This window comes from Nothobranchius furzeri, chromosome 14 (assembly GCF_043380555.1).
Source record: "Nothobranchius furzeri strain GRZ-AD chromosome 14, NfurGRZ-RIMD1, whole genome shotgun sequence".
In the NCBI taxonomy this organism is placed as follows: Eukaryota; Metazoa; Chordata; class Actinopteri; order Cyprinodontiformes; family Nothobranchiidae; genus Nothobranchius; species Nothobranchius furzeri.
Window position 1 is genome coordinate 57889889 of NC_091754.1, and position 19228 is coordinate 57909116.

The window sequence follows — 19228 nt, forward strand, 5'->3', positions numbered from 1 at the left end:
CTGTAACTTTTATATCCTTGATGACAGCTGAAACAACGTCAAACCAAAGAATGGTTCGGAGTGAAAATGGCTATTTTGTTGCTAATTTGCAGGAAATATCTAGAAGAAAGTTCTACAGAAAGTAGCTAAGGGTCCTCAGAAATGTAGCTAGCTTTGTCACTAGGCGTTAGGAACAGCGACAAAGTGGCACTGCCTCTCTCTCTGCTGCTAAAGCTACGGATAGCAAATGCTACGGGCTATGCCTGAGCGTGAACGCGCATGAAGCAGCCTGCTCGACCCGAGCATCTCTCTTTTTCTGTGATTTTACAGAAAAACAGGCAATCACAGTAAAAATGCCAGGGCTCATTCTACAGGACCAGGGCATTGCAGGAGAACGTATGAAGAAGACATTTATTATTTCTATACATGTTTTGGCTGTCAGACTTCCATAATGTCCCTTTAAAGCTAATTACTTAACCCAACATATCATTTATTAACATTACAACTTAATGATAGACGTTAGAATTCAATGTGACTTTAACTGATTTAAAGGCAAGACCAAAAGGTGCCTTGATGATGGTTTTTAACATCCTTGCTGCTTTTGTGATTTTAGATCATTTACTAACACGTTTCTATGGTTACTGAAGTGTGGTGACAAGCGTTTCACACGTTCCAAGTGCTTTTATCGATAATTACATGAAGTTTACACAGAGTCAATGTTTGCTGTGTTGCGTAGATTAGAAACGTGTTTTCTTTGGTGCGTGACTCGATCCTTAAATAAAACCCTAAAATAAACACAATGCTGTGGGAAGGAATCAGGTCCAGATTTCTAAAGCAGAGTTCCTTCAGCCTCGCTCGGGCCTGATCACTGACAGATCAGTAGAAGTAAGAAGAACCTGTCTGACGACATGAACAATTTAAAAGATTTTTTAAATAAACACATCATGCCCCATGCTAAAGAAACCAAAAACAGGTGTTAAAGGCCGCAGAGGTCATGATTCAACTATAGGAAAGAGACGGAATAAAAAGATAGCTTCCATGGTTCCAGGACCAAGTCCTCTCCTGACTGAGAACAATACACAGAGGCGCTGCGGGACGGCAGGCAGGGCAGGCTAATTCTTGGGGCCCCCAGGCCACAAGGGGGCTCGAGAGGGCAGAGAACCTTCAAAATCAGAACCACAACAGCGGTGAGAAAGTGAAAATCTGTAATTTGACAGTCGTCCCACACTAACAAGGCCTTCTTCCTCCATCCCGATTGCTCCACCACACATTTCCAAATCTGTAACCCCTCCCATCTCTACTCAGAGATTCTCCATCTGTGAATTGGGGCTCGGGGCCCCATGACAACCTTGCAGCACCACTATGAAACATTCATTACAAGATGGCTCCCAAAGATTTCTTATTAAACATTCTTTAGACTGTCGAGACAAAAGTGGAACTTTCTGGAAGATGTGTGTACCATTCACCCTACACCCTACCAACAGTCAGGCATGGAGGTGGTAGACTGATGGTCTGGGATCACCTGCAGTAACCATGAATTATGATCTTTAGTAGAACATCCTGAAGGAGAAAGTCTGACCTTTGACCTTAAATGGGTTCAATGCAGGAAAACGTTTCTATGTGGCTGAATTTGAACTATTCTGTGACGAGTGGGACAAAACTCCCAAAGGCGTAAGAATAAAATGTGTTTGTGTGACAGATGCACGTCTCACCTGGACAGATCTCCTCTGGACATGGATCTGGGAGCTGCTGGAGTGAGACGATGAAGAGGCAAACCCGTGGCTCTCAAACTGTTTCTTGACAGTGGCCAGACCACCAGGCAGCGAGCAGGCCTCCGACTCATCCGTCACCTATCAGCAGCAACAGATAACACGAGTTAGTCCTAGAAACCCATCTGCACCACGGATTAAACACACCACGAGTGGAAATGGGTTTGAGCAGATTGAATTTTAAACCTCAGCGAACTAATCTCTGTCCTCATCTGTGGTGTTAAATTCCACATGTTTGTATTGTATTAATGCACAGCAGAGTCCTGCTGATGCTGGAGGCACGCTGGTCTGGTTTTAAATGTGTCAGCATCTCCTGTAGATTAAAGCTAATCAGGATTAGGATGAATGAAACAACAAGGGATTATGGAGAAAGCCGGAAGCTCAGGTTTTTAATCCAATTAACTAATCAACATGTTTTCTGACATTAATAATAAAACTTTAAGGATGACAAAATCTAATTTCTAGAAACATAAGGTCCAAAGTGCATTTAATGCATCAGTAAAATATTTATTTCTACAACAAGATTAGAACTTTTCTCAAAAATCACAACTTCTGAATGCGTTTGGTGCGTTTTTACAGATGTAAAAAACAAACATTTCTTACAGAAACAAAAATAATAATTTTATTGATTAATAAAAATAATAAAAACATTATTTATTATTATTATTCTAATCATCATCATTGTGTTAAAGGTGTGGTTTACTGAATAATAATCAAAAATAATCAATACATTTTTTATCGGTCACTGCATTTTTCATGCTGGCTGAACATGAAAGGACTTGAAAATCCTCACATAACTATGTCACACTGTGAATTTGCATTAATTGTCCCGCCCAGCTCGGCTCGTGCCCGCCCACAGGAAGGCTATGTAAAACAAATTTTGCAGCAAGAAGAGAGAGCGGAGAGTGTCTTGATTATAGTGACATGCGACATGGCTGAGCGAGTTCTGTTAGCCAATCAGAAGCGAGGTGTGTACATATCATTAATCATAATGAGCAATTCTGCTGTTTTCAGCCCACCTCTGCACCAGCAAACTTCTGCATCTCAGAACAGGAGCAACATGGCTATTTTAAGTTTAATGACTCATAAAGCATTGATTTACAGAAAACACTGCAAATGTATTGAAGAAATGAGTAAACCACACTTTAAGAAACAGTAACATTTCAGACTATTTAGTTAATTTAACTTGTACTATAATTTTCTCTCTCTCTCTCTCTCTCTCTCTCTCTCTCTCTCTCTCTCTCTCTCTCTCTCTCTCTCTCTCTCGCTCTCTCTCTCTCTCTCTCTCTCTCTCTCTCTATATATATATATATATATATATATATATATATATGTGTGTGTGTAAACATATTTTTATACGGAGGAATAACCACTTGAGATGAAACATCTCGTTTTTGAGTGGGTCCTCCTTTACAGCAAAAAGAAGACCAAAAATTAAGAGCAAGACAGCGGAGCAAAAGTCAAAATCAAAACATTACAACAATCATTTACAGACTCACACACATACCCCCCCCCCCCACACACACACACACACACACACACACCCACACCCACACACACACACACACACACACCCTCAAAGGCTCACAATACTTCACCCCAAACGACACGTCCCCAGCTAACAAGGACAAAACAAAAGCAACAACTGTCGTCGTCATCGTCTTCCTCCGCTTATCCGGGTCCGGGTCGCAGGGGCAGCATCCCAACTAGGGAGCTCCAGACCGTCCTCTCCCCGGCCACCTCCACCAGCTCCTCCGGCAGGACCCCAAGGCATTCCCGGACCAGATTGGAGATGTAACCTCTCCAACGTGTCCTGGGTCGACCCGGGGGCCTCCTGCCGGCAGGACATGCCCGAAACACCTCCCCAGGGAGTTGTCCAGGAGGCGTCCTGACCAGATGCCCAAACCACCTCAACTGACTCCTTTTGATCCGGAGGAGCAGCGGTTCTACTCCGAGTCCCTCCCGAATGTCCGAGCTCCTCACCCTATCTCTAAGAATGAGCCGGCCACCCTACGGAGGAAACTCATTTTGGCTGCTTGTATCCGCGATCTCGTTCTTTCGGTTATTACCCAAAGCTCATGACCATAGGTGAGGATTGGGACGTAGATCGACCGGTAAATCGAGAGCCTGGCTTTCTGGCTCAGCTCCCTCTTCACCACGACAGATCGGCTCAGCGTCCGCATCACTGCAGATGCCGAACCAATCCGCCTGTCGATCTCCTGACCCCTCCTACCCTCACTCGTGAACAAGACCCCGAGGTACTTAAACTCCTCCACTTGAGGTAGGACCTCTCCCCCGACCCGGAGTTGGCAAGCCACCCTTTTCCGGTCGAGAACCATAGTCTCAGATTTGGAGGTGCTGATCCTCATCCCAGCCGCTTCACACTCGGCCGCGAACCTACCCAGCAAGAGCTGAAGATCAGAGCTGGATGAAGCTAGGAGGACCACATCATCCGCAAAAAGCAGAGACGAGATTCTCCTGCCACCAAACTCGACACACTCCACACCACGGCTGCGTCTAGAAATTCTGTCCATAAAGGTAATGAACAGAACCGGTGACAAAGGGCAGCCCTGGCGGAGTCCAACCCTCACCGGGAACAGGTCCGACAACCAGTTGAACAATTAGTAGCATAGACAATTATTCCGAAGATAATCGACCAGAGCCCTTCGAAAAGTTGTGAATGATGATAAAGAACGAACAGATAGAGGAAGATTAGTCCAATCACATGGAGCCTTAAAACCAAAAGCATGTTTCCCTACCTCTCTTTTCACTCTAGGAACAACAAAAAAGATCTGGTCATTATGCCGCAGCTGTAAAGTGAATTATAGGGAATTAAATGCATTTTAAGATAATCCGGATAATTAAGGTAAAAAGTTTTAAAAATGAACTGAAACCAGTGAAATTGTCTCCTGACAGCAGGTGCGAACCAGGACAACTGTCGATACATCACACTTCGATGTGTCCTAAATGGATAACGAAGAACAAAACGACAGAGACTCTGATAAGTAACATCAATAGAGTACAAACAGGAGGATGAAGTGTTCTGATAGATAATGTCAGCATAGTCCAGAATAGGCAGAAGCAGCTGTGCGGCGGTTCTTTTCCTGACCAGAAAGTTAAAACAATTAACAGATTGATAGAGGATTTCAAGACGCGAATTTAAATTTTTTTTGTAGTTGATTGTTTGTGTTTTAAAGGATAAATCAGGTTTCAGCCAAACACCAAGATATTTGATGGTCTCCGTGGTCTCCAGAGGAGAGGAGTCGAGAAAACAAAGCTTAAGGTTTTTTTCGCCAATTTCTAGGGCTTTCTTATGAAACAGTAAGGAATGTGATTTTAAGGAGAAGTTTATTGGCCAACAGCCACTGCTGAATAGAATTAAAGTCTTTTTGTAGCGAAAAATGTATCTCAGTGACAGTTGGCTTACTACAATAAATAACTGTGTCATCAGCGTAAAGATGAATATTGCAGTCTGTGCAGCACAGGGGCATATCATTAACATAAATTGAAAACAACAAAGGTCCCAAGGAAGAACCTTGAGGGATGCCTTTAGATATTCCAGTAAAATTTGACTGACAGCCCCTGTGCAACACACACTGGCGACGATGATGTAGGTAAGAGTTAAACCAAAGTAAGGATGATCTTGAAAGGCCAACAGCATGGAATTAATCCAGTGAAAGATAATGGTCAACTAAATCAAATGCTTTGGAGAGATCTAAGAAAATGGCTCCAGTGCACAAATTATTATCAAAGCTAGAGAATACATCATTGGTACATTTCAAGACAGCAGCGGTAGTAGAGAAATGTTTTCTGAAGCCAGACTGGCACTGAGTAAATAAATGATTATCGGAGAGATAGGCATAAAGTTGATTGAAGATTAATTTCTCAAAGACTTTAACCACGCAGTTGATTATTGATGTAGGCCTGTACTTGTTCAGAATTTTTGAGTCACCTCCTTTATGCAAGGGAACGACTTTAGGCTTTATTCTTATTTTATTCTGCTCACCTGTTTGCACTTTGTAAACTCACCATCCCACAGTTAAAATTCTGTTTATTCACCACAGTTTTATGTTTGTTCCTGCAGGTAAACCCATTCTATTGCCTGTTTCCTCTCAGTTTATTTCATTAAACTGTTTTAATTCATCAGTTTTTTCGAGTATTAAATTACAAAACAATAAAATAAGATTTAAACGATATATTAAAAAGCATCAGATAATTCCCACCAGACACATTAAGAATAAAACCTAATTTATTGAGTCTGTAAAACCAAATAAAAACAGGCCCTAGCTCTATAGAAGAGGCTTTAAAGGGATGCCATTATTTTAGGAAGTTAAAAGGTTTCCCATCTCCGTCTTTAAGCTATTTTATAATTAGATTTTTTTCCCCCTTAAAGCCAGGAATTATAAAAACATTCCTTTATCATTAGAAGAGCCACGGAAGAAATGGACTTTTTCCTTTCAAATCAGAATAAAGTAGAGAAGGTCTTTCTATGAGACTCAGGCAGGAATGCACTCTATTCCAGACAATAATCTCCTTTTGTGATCTTCAATTACAATGCTAATAAAAGATTTATGTGTAGGTCTGTGCACACAGCTGGAAGGGAAGGCTGCTATATGAGACAACATCTCCCTGTGCTGCTGCTGCTGCTGCTGTGTGCATACCCATGTGATATGTAAATACTTTCCTCTCATATGCAAAGGCTTTGAGGTTCTGCAGACAGGTGACATCTTATGGCCGTCGTTATCAATATTTCACTAATTTATGTAGACATCAATGGTCACTGATGATTTTGATCACGATGAATAAATATGGAACTTGCTTTCATTATTTACATGTTATTCATTAAAGTAAATAAAGTTGTGTTTTCACCAATGATTGACTTTTATTTCCAGAAGGGGTATACATTATATATGTCCGGAACTGCGCTGCTCTGGGTGGCTGCATGTTGGAGTAGCTCTGTTGACTATATGTAAATTTTGCCTTTTCTTGGGCATTTTTTCTTCTGGTTTCTCAAGAAAAATTGTATTTTTTGGACACTTTACTTTTCTGTTTCTGGTGCTGTGAAGCTTGGAGGATTTTTACTGCTATTTTTTTAGCTTTTTTTCACTTTTTGAGCATTTGTTATGATGAATAACAATGGCAACAAGCTGGTTTACAATCGGAAGCAGCTGATTAACGTTGGAAAGGCTGAAACAATACCTCAACTGAAGCCACAAATCCCAAATGAGCTAAAACGCAAGAAGCGTGGGTGCAGAGCGGGACGGAGACAGAGAAAGAGGAGGTTCAAACCAACTCTTCCATCGATCATAATGGGCAATGTGAGATCACTGGCCAACAAGATGGAGGAACTCCAAGCCCTTTCAAGGACTCAGCCAGAGTTTTGGCAGTTTCGGAACCACTGGAGGAGATAATGCAAAGAAGGATTCTCCAGAGAATCAAGACAATGATGGACAACCCTGAGCATTCTCTTCACAAGACTGTCCGACAACGGAAGAGTGTCTTCAGTCAGAGGCTCCTTCAGTTTGGCTGCAACACTGACCGCTACTGGAGATCCTTCCTGCCAACAGCCATTGTAATATACAACAACTCTTTGATGACTTGATTATTATTGTTATTCTGAGCTACTACAGCAATCAATTTCCCTCTGGGATTAATAAAGTATTTTTGAATTGAATTGAATTGAATTTACTGACAACGATCTAAAACCCTCATGGAGCCAGTATCTGTACTGGTTCGTTCCTACTGGGGTTGTGGGGTCTAGAGACAGTTTATAGTCACCAGTTAACCAAACATACAGGTTTTTAGTCAGCAGAAGGAAACCAGTAGCCTAGCATCTAAACTGTCATTCGCCGGATCAAAATCATTTAGCTTTGCATTTCGGTCTCGGCACGCTCCACCAGAACCTCCGTAAGCCCAGCCAGTATTGTGACTGACCAATCACAGCGCGTTTATTTAGAAAAATTATGTTTTACGTATTTTTTTATGTTTTATGTAGTTCTTCCACGATGTAATGGCGGACTGCCCCGTTGACTGATGTCCTTATCGATCCAATCCCAACGCTCTATTGGTTTGGTGATTGAGTCAGCACTCTTTTGGTGGGGAGGGTTAGGGTTAGGGACGGCTCGTTTAAATTTTCTTTGGCTTCGTCTTTGGACTATTTGGACTTGGGCTTTTCTTTGGGTCAAAAGCAGATAGAGGAACTTCAGTGGATGTGATTGGATCTGTGACGAAGTATGGCGGACAGCCTCGTTGACTGACATCTGCAACGGTGAGTATGTTGTGTTGTTTGTTGTCCAATAGCATGCAGAGACAGTTTGAGAGACAACTGTAGATCCCACCTCACGACTGAGAGCCGTTAATGGATCATTGCCAGATCATATGTTCACATATGATGGATGGCTCAGGCTAGGAAACGAGAGTACCCAGAGAAAACCCACGCATGAGTGGGGAGAACATGCCAGAGCTGTCAGCTGCACCATCATGCAGCCCTGCCCTGTAAACCTGCTAATACAGATTTAATTAACATCTAGCAACAATGAATGGAAATGAACAGATTACGAAAACAATGACTCGTCCCACAGCGAGAATAAATCATCATGCATAATAATGTTATTTAGTTTACTAACTCTATAAGCGTGTATCTGTTGTTCAAACGTCAGGGTAACTTGTGAGACGGGGGAACTGAGTGGGACGTTCAATCAGCATATCCCGACTGCTTTGGTAGTGGGTGATGTCCCTGATCAGTGCCAAAAAGCATCAACTTCTGTCGACGTCCAAGTACGGCAATCAAATCATTCAGAGGATGCAAAGTGTGGCGTTCAATGACCAGAAGAAGCACGGTTTTTTACAGTGCTCTGAGACACCAACGCCCCATGAATGACGTTGTTGTGGGGGGGACTTCCGCTTTGTGTTTTAGTGTTGGGAGATAACGACGACTTTAAAGCAGCAGGAACAGCGCTTATTTGCTTGTTTATCCTTTCTGATTCACACAAACTTTTCTAGTTTTCTACGGCTTGCCTTGGACAATCTGCTGATGTCATATCCTACTTAGTTACGACCAGTCGTGATCTGGGGTGGTTTCAGCCACTCACCACCTAAAAATAATGAATGACACCCTGCCCCCACCTATGGAACCACTACACCGGATCCAAGTACGTTAACTTTCAGCTGTCAGTAGTCTCCACATGGCCATGCTTGCCAATTCTTCCTTATTGGAAGCAAAGGGTCTGGTAACGCTCCCATTCAAATAACCCCACCCCCTGAGAATTGTAAGTGAGCCAATCAGTGCCGAGCCGCTTATGTCACACACTGCGACGCTCAGATTAGTCATATACAATGAAGATGGCGTCTGAAGCGGAGTTTGTTGCGGCTCTTTCCTCTGTTCTAAATGGCTAAAAGCCTTTCTTCGAAATAAAGATGTTTGCACCGTCGCCAGACGCCATCTTCAACTACAGTAGAAAAATAAAATAAAATAAAATAAAATAAACATATATATATATATATATATATATATATATATATATATATATATATATATATATATACATACACACACACTACATTTTACAGTCGTCATTTCCGCCTTTTTTCTGATTGGTTATTTTTGAGCTGGCTAGTCCCGCCCCTCTCTACCAGTGAGTGTCCAGACTCTCTGGAGGTTTCTTCCTGTTAAAAGGGAGTTTTCCTCTCCACTGTCGCTTTATGCTTGCTTAGTATGAGGATTGCTGTAAAGTCACTGACACTAGTCAGTGACTTGATGCAATTTGCTGGGTTCCTTATATAGGAAACATTATTTGTGATTGGCTTAATGAACTGTCCTGAATTGGAATGTTTATTATGTGAAGTGCCTTGAGACAACTCTTGTCGTGATTTGGCGCTATATAAATAAACTTGAATTTAATTGAATTGAATCGTTCTCTGTGTAGAATAGACAGAGAACGAGTTTGGCAGGCCAGGCTTGAGGATGGTTCCTACACTGTGACACAAATGGCTCTTCTGCTTTTCCAAAAGAGAAAATTTGACCAATTTGACATATTCATTGATTCGTTTAGCTCCGGAGGAATTGAGCAACAGCCATTTATAGAATGTCACACTTGACTTGAGGCAGGGGTCAGAAAAGCACTATATTATATTTGCTAAAAGGAGAAAATACAGCATTTATGTCACTTTTTAATGAAAACCGAAACTAAGTTCAGTCTGTGGAAAATGAAAAAGTGTTTTATGAATCCACAAGCTTATAGAACCCATTCAGGCAGCAGTAACTTGAATATTATCCGACTCCACATGAAGACCTTTGGTCCAGTCTTCTTTACAATGCTAATTTACTGAAAATTTGCAAGCATTCGTTTCTGTTCATGCTTAGGTCTGGACTCTGACTGGACCATTGATTAAACCTTGAAGCTCTGCTGGTGTGTTTCGGGACACAGTTTGTTCCAAGCCTCAGCTGTTGGACCAAATTTGGTCAACAGAAGAGTTCATGGCGGAGTCAAGAACTTCAAGCAGCCCAAGTCATCAACCCTCCACCGCCATGCTGATAAGCTGTTTGTTTTGCTATGCTACGAACACCTGGGCATCAGGTTACGAACACCTGGGCATCATTTAATTCATTTTCAACAAAATTTTGATTAATATTTACAGAGATTAAGAGTCAAAACTACACATTGTCACTTTAAATGCCATAGTTGTAGAACATACTCTAGAGCAGGGGTGGGCAATCCTGGTCCTCGAGCGCCACTTTCCAGCAGGTTTTAGTTGTTTACCTGCTCCAACACACCTGATTGCTAGACAAATCACCTGTTCAGAAGCTCATCAGGCTCTGCAGCAACCTGTTAATCACCAGCAGATTCAAACCAGGTGTGTTTAATCAGAGAAAAAACTAAAACCTGCTGGATAACGGCCCCCGAGGATCAGGATTGCCCACCCCTGCTCTAGAAGTAGAACATCATATGGTGTTGGCCTTCATTTTAGACTCTAAATAGGCCTGTTTATTGTGGCGGTCTTGGCTGACAAACCGCTCCCTCCATTGAAGTGTTGGTTGTGTGAAGTCCAAACATTCACCTCAAAGTCATAGAGACTTGTCTCTCCCTTGGTGATGAATAATAACATGGTAATAAAGGATCTTTGGAATTACATATTCTGCTTTTTGCGTTTTTAACTGTGCGAGGAAAAATGAGTGAAACCCCTCTGACGTATAGAGGCTGTGTCTGCTGATCCAAACGAACAAGGATTTTAATTGCAGGGTTGATTTGAATGTTTCCGAATCCACTATTAAAGTGTTAGTGTGTTCTGCCTGACCCAAACAATGCTGACATTTTCTTAAGATGTAAGAAAAATGACTTCTGATGAGAGGAATAAAAAAGGGGTCCACACTTCCAGGTAGATGCACTGCTGGTATAACCTCAGATTAGTCAGATCTGTTCAGCGTGGTGTGTGATCTGAAAGCAACGCTTTAAACAATCTGTTTCTCTTAGAGACACTTATGAGAATAACAGTTAAACAACATAGTTCTTTCTTTTAGCCCAGCAGCAAAGTGGTTTGCATTACGACTGTTTTAAAAAGAAAGTGGAAGGATGAATTTTATTTTATCGTAAAGTTGTAAAAAGAGGACGCCTGTCTGTTTGAGTAGGAAGAACAATACGCTTTAGAACGATTAAACTACTCACACCCAACGCGACATCTGAAATCCGAAATTTTACAACGATTTTACACTGAAAAGGTGTGATTTCCTGTCTAGCCCTATGTTAGCTACGGAAATTGGCGCATCCCAGAAGCGACATGCCGCAAAAATAGAAGTCGATCCTATCTTGAAATTGTCGCGTCGCCGCTGGTTTGAAACACTCCATAAACTACGATAAATTCTTTTTGAAGCGGCGACGTTCCGCTGCCGTTCCGCGCCACTGATGCTTTCAGTGTGAAACTGGAGTGACACTCAATCCAACCCCAGTTTCCGGTTTCAGCTGAAAATTTTGAGTTTTACTTAGAAAATCCTGGAAATGGAAACTAATTTAATCATCAGGCCCTGGTCTCCTGGAAGCTAGTCTACCTGTCTCCCTTGTCCAGCCCCCTCCCCCGTGGCTTAGGCGACTGGTGTCATGTAACAGTAGTCTAGTGGTTAGAGTGCTGGGCTGGACCCTAACCAGCCAATACTGACTTGCCTAAGACGCTCATTTTGTGGCGCAGGAGTGGGCGGAGTTTCACTGCAACTAAGTGTGACCGTGTGAGCGCACACACGTGACACGCACTAGTCAACATCATATATATATATTTGTCTTGTACCACATAATTTTTAATCTGAAGCTACATATGAAGCATTTTCAGGGCAGAGTATTGTTCCTGTTAGTGTTTAGTGTGAGATGATAGTAAATATTCTCGTTCTTTCTCCAACAACTTTACCTGATAGTAAGCTAACTTTAGGCAAACCAGCAGCACAACAAATATTTTCAAATAAGACTCACAAACCTGAGTCAACACCAGTCTCATCAAAGCTGGGGTTCTGTCGCCGTACTTTTGGTCTAAAAAACGTCCTTATATCCATCTTCACTCATGCGTTTCAGGCAGAGAGTGTAGAAGAAGCCGGCTGCTGAAGGGCTTCTTCTTCAGTGGTGGAGGCTCAGGCAGGCTGTATACAAACTACTGCCAGCTGCGCCCTCTCTGTTGGACTTTGGTACTGCATGTTACTTCCGCGATTTAGATCCGGGGCTTATCATGAAAGATCCGGGGCTTCAGCCCAAGTAGCCGGGCCTAACGCCGCCCCTGGTCCTGTCACAGTGTCCCGATTGATCATGCGCCCTGACTACTTGGCCAAGGGGACGTCCCTTTGGCTGACTGGTTAGCATGCATGACTCTCACCCGGGAGTCTGGGGGCTGAATCCCGCCTGGGCCCTCGTTTCTCCACCTTTGACCCTTGCACGTGACGTCACGCCACTCATGAGACCGCCACCTTCGCCATGATGGATGGCAATTAGACCGTTTACACCCATAGAAACTCAGTGAAGCTAGTCAAAACAAGCCAGTTTGTAGCCTTTTATCGCTTTTATTTAGTTGATTTGACTGTAAAATGGTTTTAGCTTGCTGCGTGGTTGCTCCACTAACAGACAAGGATGTAAACTCAACTCGCTTTTTCTTTTTAATAACTTTGATGGAGACTGAGGACGGAGATGAACTGCAGCAATCAATCAATCAAGCAGACTAGCAGGCCTCAGATTTGCAGCGAACATGTTTTTACCGAGTAAGATTAACGTTCATTTATTTCACGAGGAAGACGGGGACAGGGATAAATGTGATGTGTTTATAGTTGTTGATAATCCTGATGGAGGCTGCACTGTAGTGTAAAGCGAGACAATTATTAACAATATTAAAGCTCCGATGTATGATTACGTGTGTTAAAATGACGTTATTTATTTATTTATATGAGCGTCGGCGTTCAGAGATCTTCTCATTCCAGTGTGAGAGCAGCAGCTGAACCCGGTAACACCACCAGCAACAGAAGCTGGCAGGGATCCGGACTTTTTAACAATCAGCTTTGGTTTAAAGTGAAACGCTGTTTATAACATAAAATTATAAATCCAGCGGGGTGAATTTAGGCAAAGTCAGCAACATGTTTACATCGGTGAACAGCTGCAGAGAGAACGTACGCTAACGTTGGTAAGCTAGTTAGCATACCGCTAGATGTGCTACTTCTTCTGATAACTGAACTGGGCATGAACTAGTTGAAGGAATGCTGGAGGAGTTTTGTTTTTGTTTTGATCCCAAAAACAATTTCAGGCTCTGCTTTTCCCTTTGTTTAGCAATCGTGTCGCTCACTGTTTACATGCTTTTGCCGTCCACCACGGTGGACCCACGTGATTAGGTGACGTCGGTGCAAAGGGTCATTAAATTTCGGTAGACGAAAATACCCCGTATGTTAAAAGTTGAATGTGTTGTACTTGATCTGTCTCTTTGTCAGAGCTCTAGTGCTTTAACAGGATTAGTCTGTTCACCTAAAACCTGCTGTGTAAAAATGGCTCTACTGCCCTCTGGTGGAGGATCTAATTACAGCTGTGCCAATTTTCAGTTCCACTTTTATTTATCATCCAACAGATGATTCACCTGAAGTCTTGGGCTACATTTGATTTTGTCAGTTGTACGGTGGCACGAATTATATCACAGTTCCTTGCAGTAAGAGGGTTGCTAGTTTGAATTCCTGCTGTGGCCTTTCTGCGTGGAGCATACATGTTCTCCTCACACACTCCGGTCTACAGACCAGAAACCTGCATGTTAGGTTGACTGGAGACATTGTCCTGACAGGTCAGAAAGAGAGAGAGACTGGTCTGATGTCGCTTCGCTGCCTGCGCAAATAAAACCATTTGAAAACTACTTTTCATTTAGATTTTGTTTATCTCTAAAGCGTTTACAGTAAGACCTGCTCCTGTTTACTTGTTATCATGCGCTGACACATCGGTTACATCCCCCTGCACCCCACCATCCCAGCAGAGGTCAGTGCCACCTCCCTGATCAGAGCAAGTGGCGGCGGGTGTCTGCTCGACACATCCTGGCCTCCTTCTCTTGTTGCACACGACTGGAAGTATCGTCTTACCGCTGCAGAGGGGCAGCTGCTGCTCTCCTTGTTGGACACGGCAGCCTGATACATCGCCATCCTCTCCTTCACCGACACCGACTCGACCTCCTGGTTCTCGGCGCTGACTGCCTTTTCCTCCAGACGCCCGGATCTGGTTCTACTAGTGCTGCCTGCAGCTTCACACCCAAAGAACACACACAAAAAAAAACATGAATGTGACTTTCAAATAAAAACACCCCATAACCGTTGAATCAAAAGCCAGCCATACTTCATGCAACGCGTGTCTCCTCCAGGGATGGGCTGATATTTGCCACCTACTCGATACTGGTTTGGCACATCGGGGAAAGCTGTGATAGAACTCACTTTTCAGTAATTGTACTTCAGGGACAGATAACTAGGAAAAGGCTTCTTCTACTGTAACAGAACAAAAGTGAATCAGTGGAGTCGAGCTTTACTTCATTAGCTGTTGGAAACTTAGTGAAGATATCCTGAATTACATGTAAAATAAATAAATCCGTTAAACGCACGCCTGTGTTGTCTGTTATTGTAGAATTTTCCTGAAAACCCAAGCGGAATTTGGTGAATTCATCTTGGAGTTCAGGATACGGATATTTGACCTAAGAAGTAGAACAGAAGCAGATGTAGGATAATAAATCCTGACAGAAAACTCATCATTTAGAGCGATTTCGGTGGTTTTTAGTTCATATATTTCAGCACATCCCTGTGGATAGCCAATTAGAGACGAGCGCTGATTCTACATCTGACTTTTTTTGTGCTACAAAGCATCATTAGGAATGAGAGAAAGCTCTGCTAAGGCTCAACCTCCACCCACACTGAACCTTTTAGCCCTTGGCATGTTTTCTCTCTTTGAGCCGCGGCGCTCTCAGATGAAAGAAGACCCTAAATAGAAATTATTCGCCTTCTTTTCTAACCTTTTGATATATTGAAATTCTCCTGATTGTTTTGCTCAACACGAGTGTGTTCTGGAGTACATTTAGCAAAAAGAAGTTAGTGACCATGTGGTTGCAAAGCCTCCCAAATCACGGTCCTGATGGTGTCGTATGAGCTTTTCATAAAATGGGACTTTACAGCTGAAATCCATCTCTGTAGGGTATGTGGGTGTCCTCCGTTCACTCAACATCTCATCAGGTTGTATGTTTGGAGCCATTGGGACTAAAAGATCTCGGGTTCTAAGTGTTTTGTAAGGTAGAAACTGTGTGAATCGCCTGGAAAATACTGACAGAGATATACAATTTAGTAAGGACATTCACTCATTCATTTACATGGAGGAGGCGGTACTTGAAATAAATACTGCAGCCAGCCACTAGGGGGAGATTCAGTTTTGCTGGGCTTCAACTTCCCACAGACACACACACACACACACACGCGTATGTATGTATGTATGTGTGTGTATATATATATATATATATGTATATATATATATATATATATATATATATATATATATATATATATATATATATATATATATATATATATACATATCTGGGATGTGTATCTTTGAATTTCTAGTGATACCATACATACAGGGGAGACAATACGAAATGTCACAATACATTGCGATATATTCAGTCAGACGTTACAAGCGATTTTTTTTACTGAATTTATTGTAAGAATGTTCAATAAACAGTCCAAACTGATATGTAACATGTTTAACATGAGGTATCTGAACCATGATGGAGGGATTTACGTTTCAATGGTGGAAACAAAACCCGTTGCACACTGCTGCCAACTAGAGAGTGGCAATTGAATTGCACAAAATGAAAAGAAAATACAAAAATGTTTGCATGTAAATTCTTTCAAGAATTAGATACACGGCTTTTGAATATCGATGTAATAATCGCATGAAAAAATATCACGATATGTTGCCATATCGATATTTCCGATACACGACTTTTGAATGTCGATGTAATAATCGCAGGAAAAAAATCATGATATATTGCCATATCGATATTTTCTTACATCCCTAATATATATATATATATATATATATATATATATATATATATATATATATATATATATATATATATATATATATATCTCCCTCGGCGACTAACTTTTGTTTCAGGTCTAAAACATGGCTGTCGTGTCAACCCCTTTTATTTTATTTATGAAGAAAACATCATAATTATCCATCATAACCAAGCTGAAAACATTCGAGCCAAAAGGAATTGTTTGTCTGACCTAAATTACTCACTGAAATGTTTTATATGAAATATTACTTTTGTAGACTGATTTATGGTTAGCATAAAGGACTCTGGTTAGTTTAATCCTTATCTTATTTATGCTTCATAGATTTTTGATGGAAGCAGTCACCCAATATAATATAGAATATTGTAAAAATATAATTATTTAAAAGGACATCAAAGACTATTGCTTCCCTTTTTATATTTATCGCGTTTTAAACCATTTTTACAGCAAATATATTGAGTTTGATGGATAAATATCCATCAATAAATAATTGATGGAGAAATTAGTTTAGCATCTTTAGGAAGGCAGCTTTATTTGTAAAGCACACTTAATACAGAGGCAGTTCAATGTGCGTTCTGAGATTAGTAGGAACATTAAAATCAATTTAACAACACAATTGCAATACACATACTTTTAGATAAAATTAAATACACAAATGAATTTCAGATTTCAGAACCAGAACAAAAGCAATGTTAAAGGTTGAGCAGTTACAGCGCAATGGACGTAGTTTTGACTTTAGAAGGGGGGGGGGGGCACACCAAGGGGGTACACAAGTGGTTGTTTTCCATTTGGTCCTAGAGCTCAAACAGTGTCTGTTTAATATAGCGGAATATTGTTTTGGGGTGGTAAAAAGTGAGGGGGGACATGTCCCCCCTGCCCTCCCCCAAAACTACGCCCATGCACAGCGCAGACGGTGCAGCATAAGAAACAATTTCAAAAACAAAAATTATATTGTCATTACATTTCAATAGAATCATTAACATTATATAAAACAAACGGAGAAAATAGCTCATAACTTTATTGCAATGTCAAAATACCGAATTAGCTTTTTACACGAAGAAAAACAAAATACTAAATCTAAATACTCAAAAACTAATGGTGAGGATGCGGTTCAGTTACTTTGGGATAAAAGTATCACCGCCACACCTGTTGTAGCTTTCTGCCACGTCTAGAATGTAAGGTAGAACCGCTGAGAGGAGAAATGGGCTGTCAGCTAAAACAACATCCGCTACTTCCTATAAATACGGGTCATAAATCCACCACCTGAGGCTCTGATGTATCTCAATACGGAGCAGATTAAAAGAACACCAGGGTTATTCCCTCATTCATCACCATGTTTAAGTGTTCACGTCATGCTCTAGAGCTGTCCTACGCTCATCAGGAAGGGTCCAGGGTCTCAGAGCAATGACAACAGTGCTTCGGTTATGTCTGACTTCAGTCATATGCAGAGCTGCCATAGCATGGAGGTGAGGTAAGGTGGTTTGAGGGGGGACTATAACTGGAAGGGAAGAAAATAAAGCCAGCCTTTTTATAACCCGGCTCGGACTGCAGCGTCATGTTCCCTCGTAACGGGGAGCTTCGTGGAGGCCATGTCTGAAGGGGACACGGTTGAGGGGGAGGTATGGGGCGCCGAGCGTAAAGAAACACGTAACTATATTAAGTTCAGTCTCCGTATCTAGATTCTAATCTAAATTTGTAATGTTTCATTTCAATGTTAAAAGTTTTTAAATCAAATAAAACAAAAAAGTGAAATAAAGAAATCCTCTATTTTGGCTTTTCTTTATTAGTTAGATGGCAACCATAAATCCTCTACTGAGGTGCAGGGAGAAGAACATCAACGGAGACATTAATAATCGAGCAATGATTGAATCAAACCATCAAATGGACTTTCAGATGTTAGATAAGAGATCTCTTCACTCTACCTTTATTTTTAATAGATCGTTAGCATCAGAATGAGTTTATTTTATAGCTAAATATTCATATTTAATCCAATTGAATTAATAGATTTAGATGAATTTTTGTGTAATTTGGTTTGATTCTAAATGTTCTTGAGACTTTTCAATACACATTTAGTATAATGTAATTTTCTATACTTCATTTACTGTCTATAACTAAACATATCAAAATAACTTCTTTGAATTTCCCCCATAATATTTTTGCTGTAATACTTTTCAATCAGCATGCAATAGAACAGAATAAAACATGCAACAGAAGCTTTTCTGATGCTGCTGTTACACAGTTGACGCCAACAAATATTGGTTTACAGGAACTGGCTTTTTACCACTGGTGTAAAACAATAGTTCATATTTTAAAGTAAGTTTGTTTGAAAAGATTCCAAATTGAAAAATCATTTCCTGTGCTTAATCGCTCTTTGGAAAAACCTCAAAACAAAGGTTGGTGCTGAGCAGATTGAGATGCTAACGGCTAGTCACAACAGGGATGGATCTGTAGTGAATTACCATCATCCTAAAAAAACCTCCAACCTTAAAAATGTCATGACAATATTAGCTTTGTCAGTTTCGAAACACGTGTACGTAGAATTTCCTGGTTATTTGTGGAGCAAATTTCAAGTGTAGCTAAGAAGCTACTTAGCTAGCTTCTAGCTGGAATTCCAGGATAATTCTGCCAAATCAAGCATCAAAGAAATGATTTAGAGGAGGGCAATAATTTATACAAATAACCTTTAAGAAAATTATTAAAAATTTGAGATATTAGAGAGTTTTCAAGACAACTCCTCATAGGTGCCAAAAATGTATGCATTTTTAATTTAAAAACATTAAAAACTATTATATGGCATTTTTTTGTTTGTTTTTTTCTACACTGCGCAAAAGTTCACAAGATATTAGTGAAAATCTCAACCTAAAAGTGTCGATCTACATCAAAAGACCAAATTCCACCACTTTAAAAACACAAGTCAGGCCTCACAAAA

The 19228-nt window shown here is 41.0% G+C and overlaps 1 protein-coding gene across 7 annotated transcripts in view; it reads right to left on the reverse strand.

Moving 5' to 3' along the window:
• The window catches only part of xirp2a (xin actin binding repeat containing 2a), a 114289-nt gene that overhangs the window by 19327 nt on the left and 75734 nt on the right, over positions 1-19228 (reverse strand). For 3 of the 7 annotated variants that reach the window (XM_015952418.3, XM_015952419.3, XM_015952420.3), the window contains 2 exons: positions 14323-14480; positions 1692-1829 (listed from right to left, as the gene is read on the reverse strand). In XM_015952418.3, coding sequence (XP_015807904.3) covers positions 1692-1829; positions 14323-14480 — 296 coding nt within the window. Of the gene's footprint in view, positions 1-1691; positions 1830-14322; positions 14481-14572; positions 15705-19228 lie in introns of those variants that run through there. The other 4 variants (XM_015952422.3, XM_054743212.2, XM_070544220.1 and 1 more) reach the window with 3 other exon arrangements.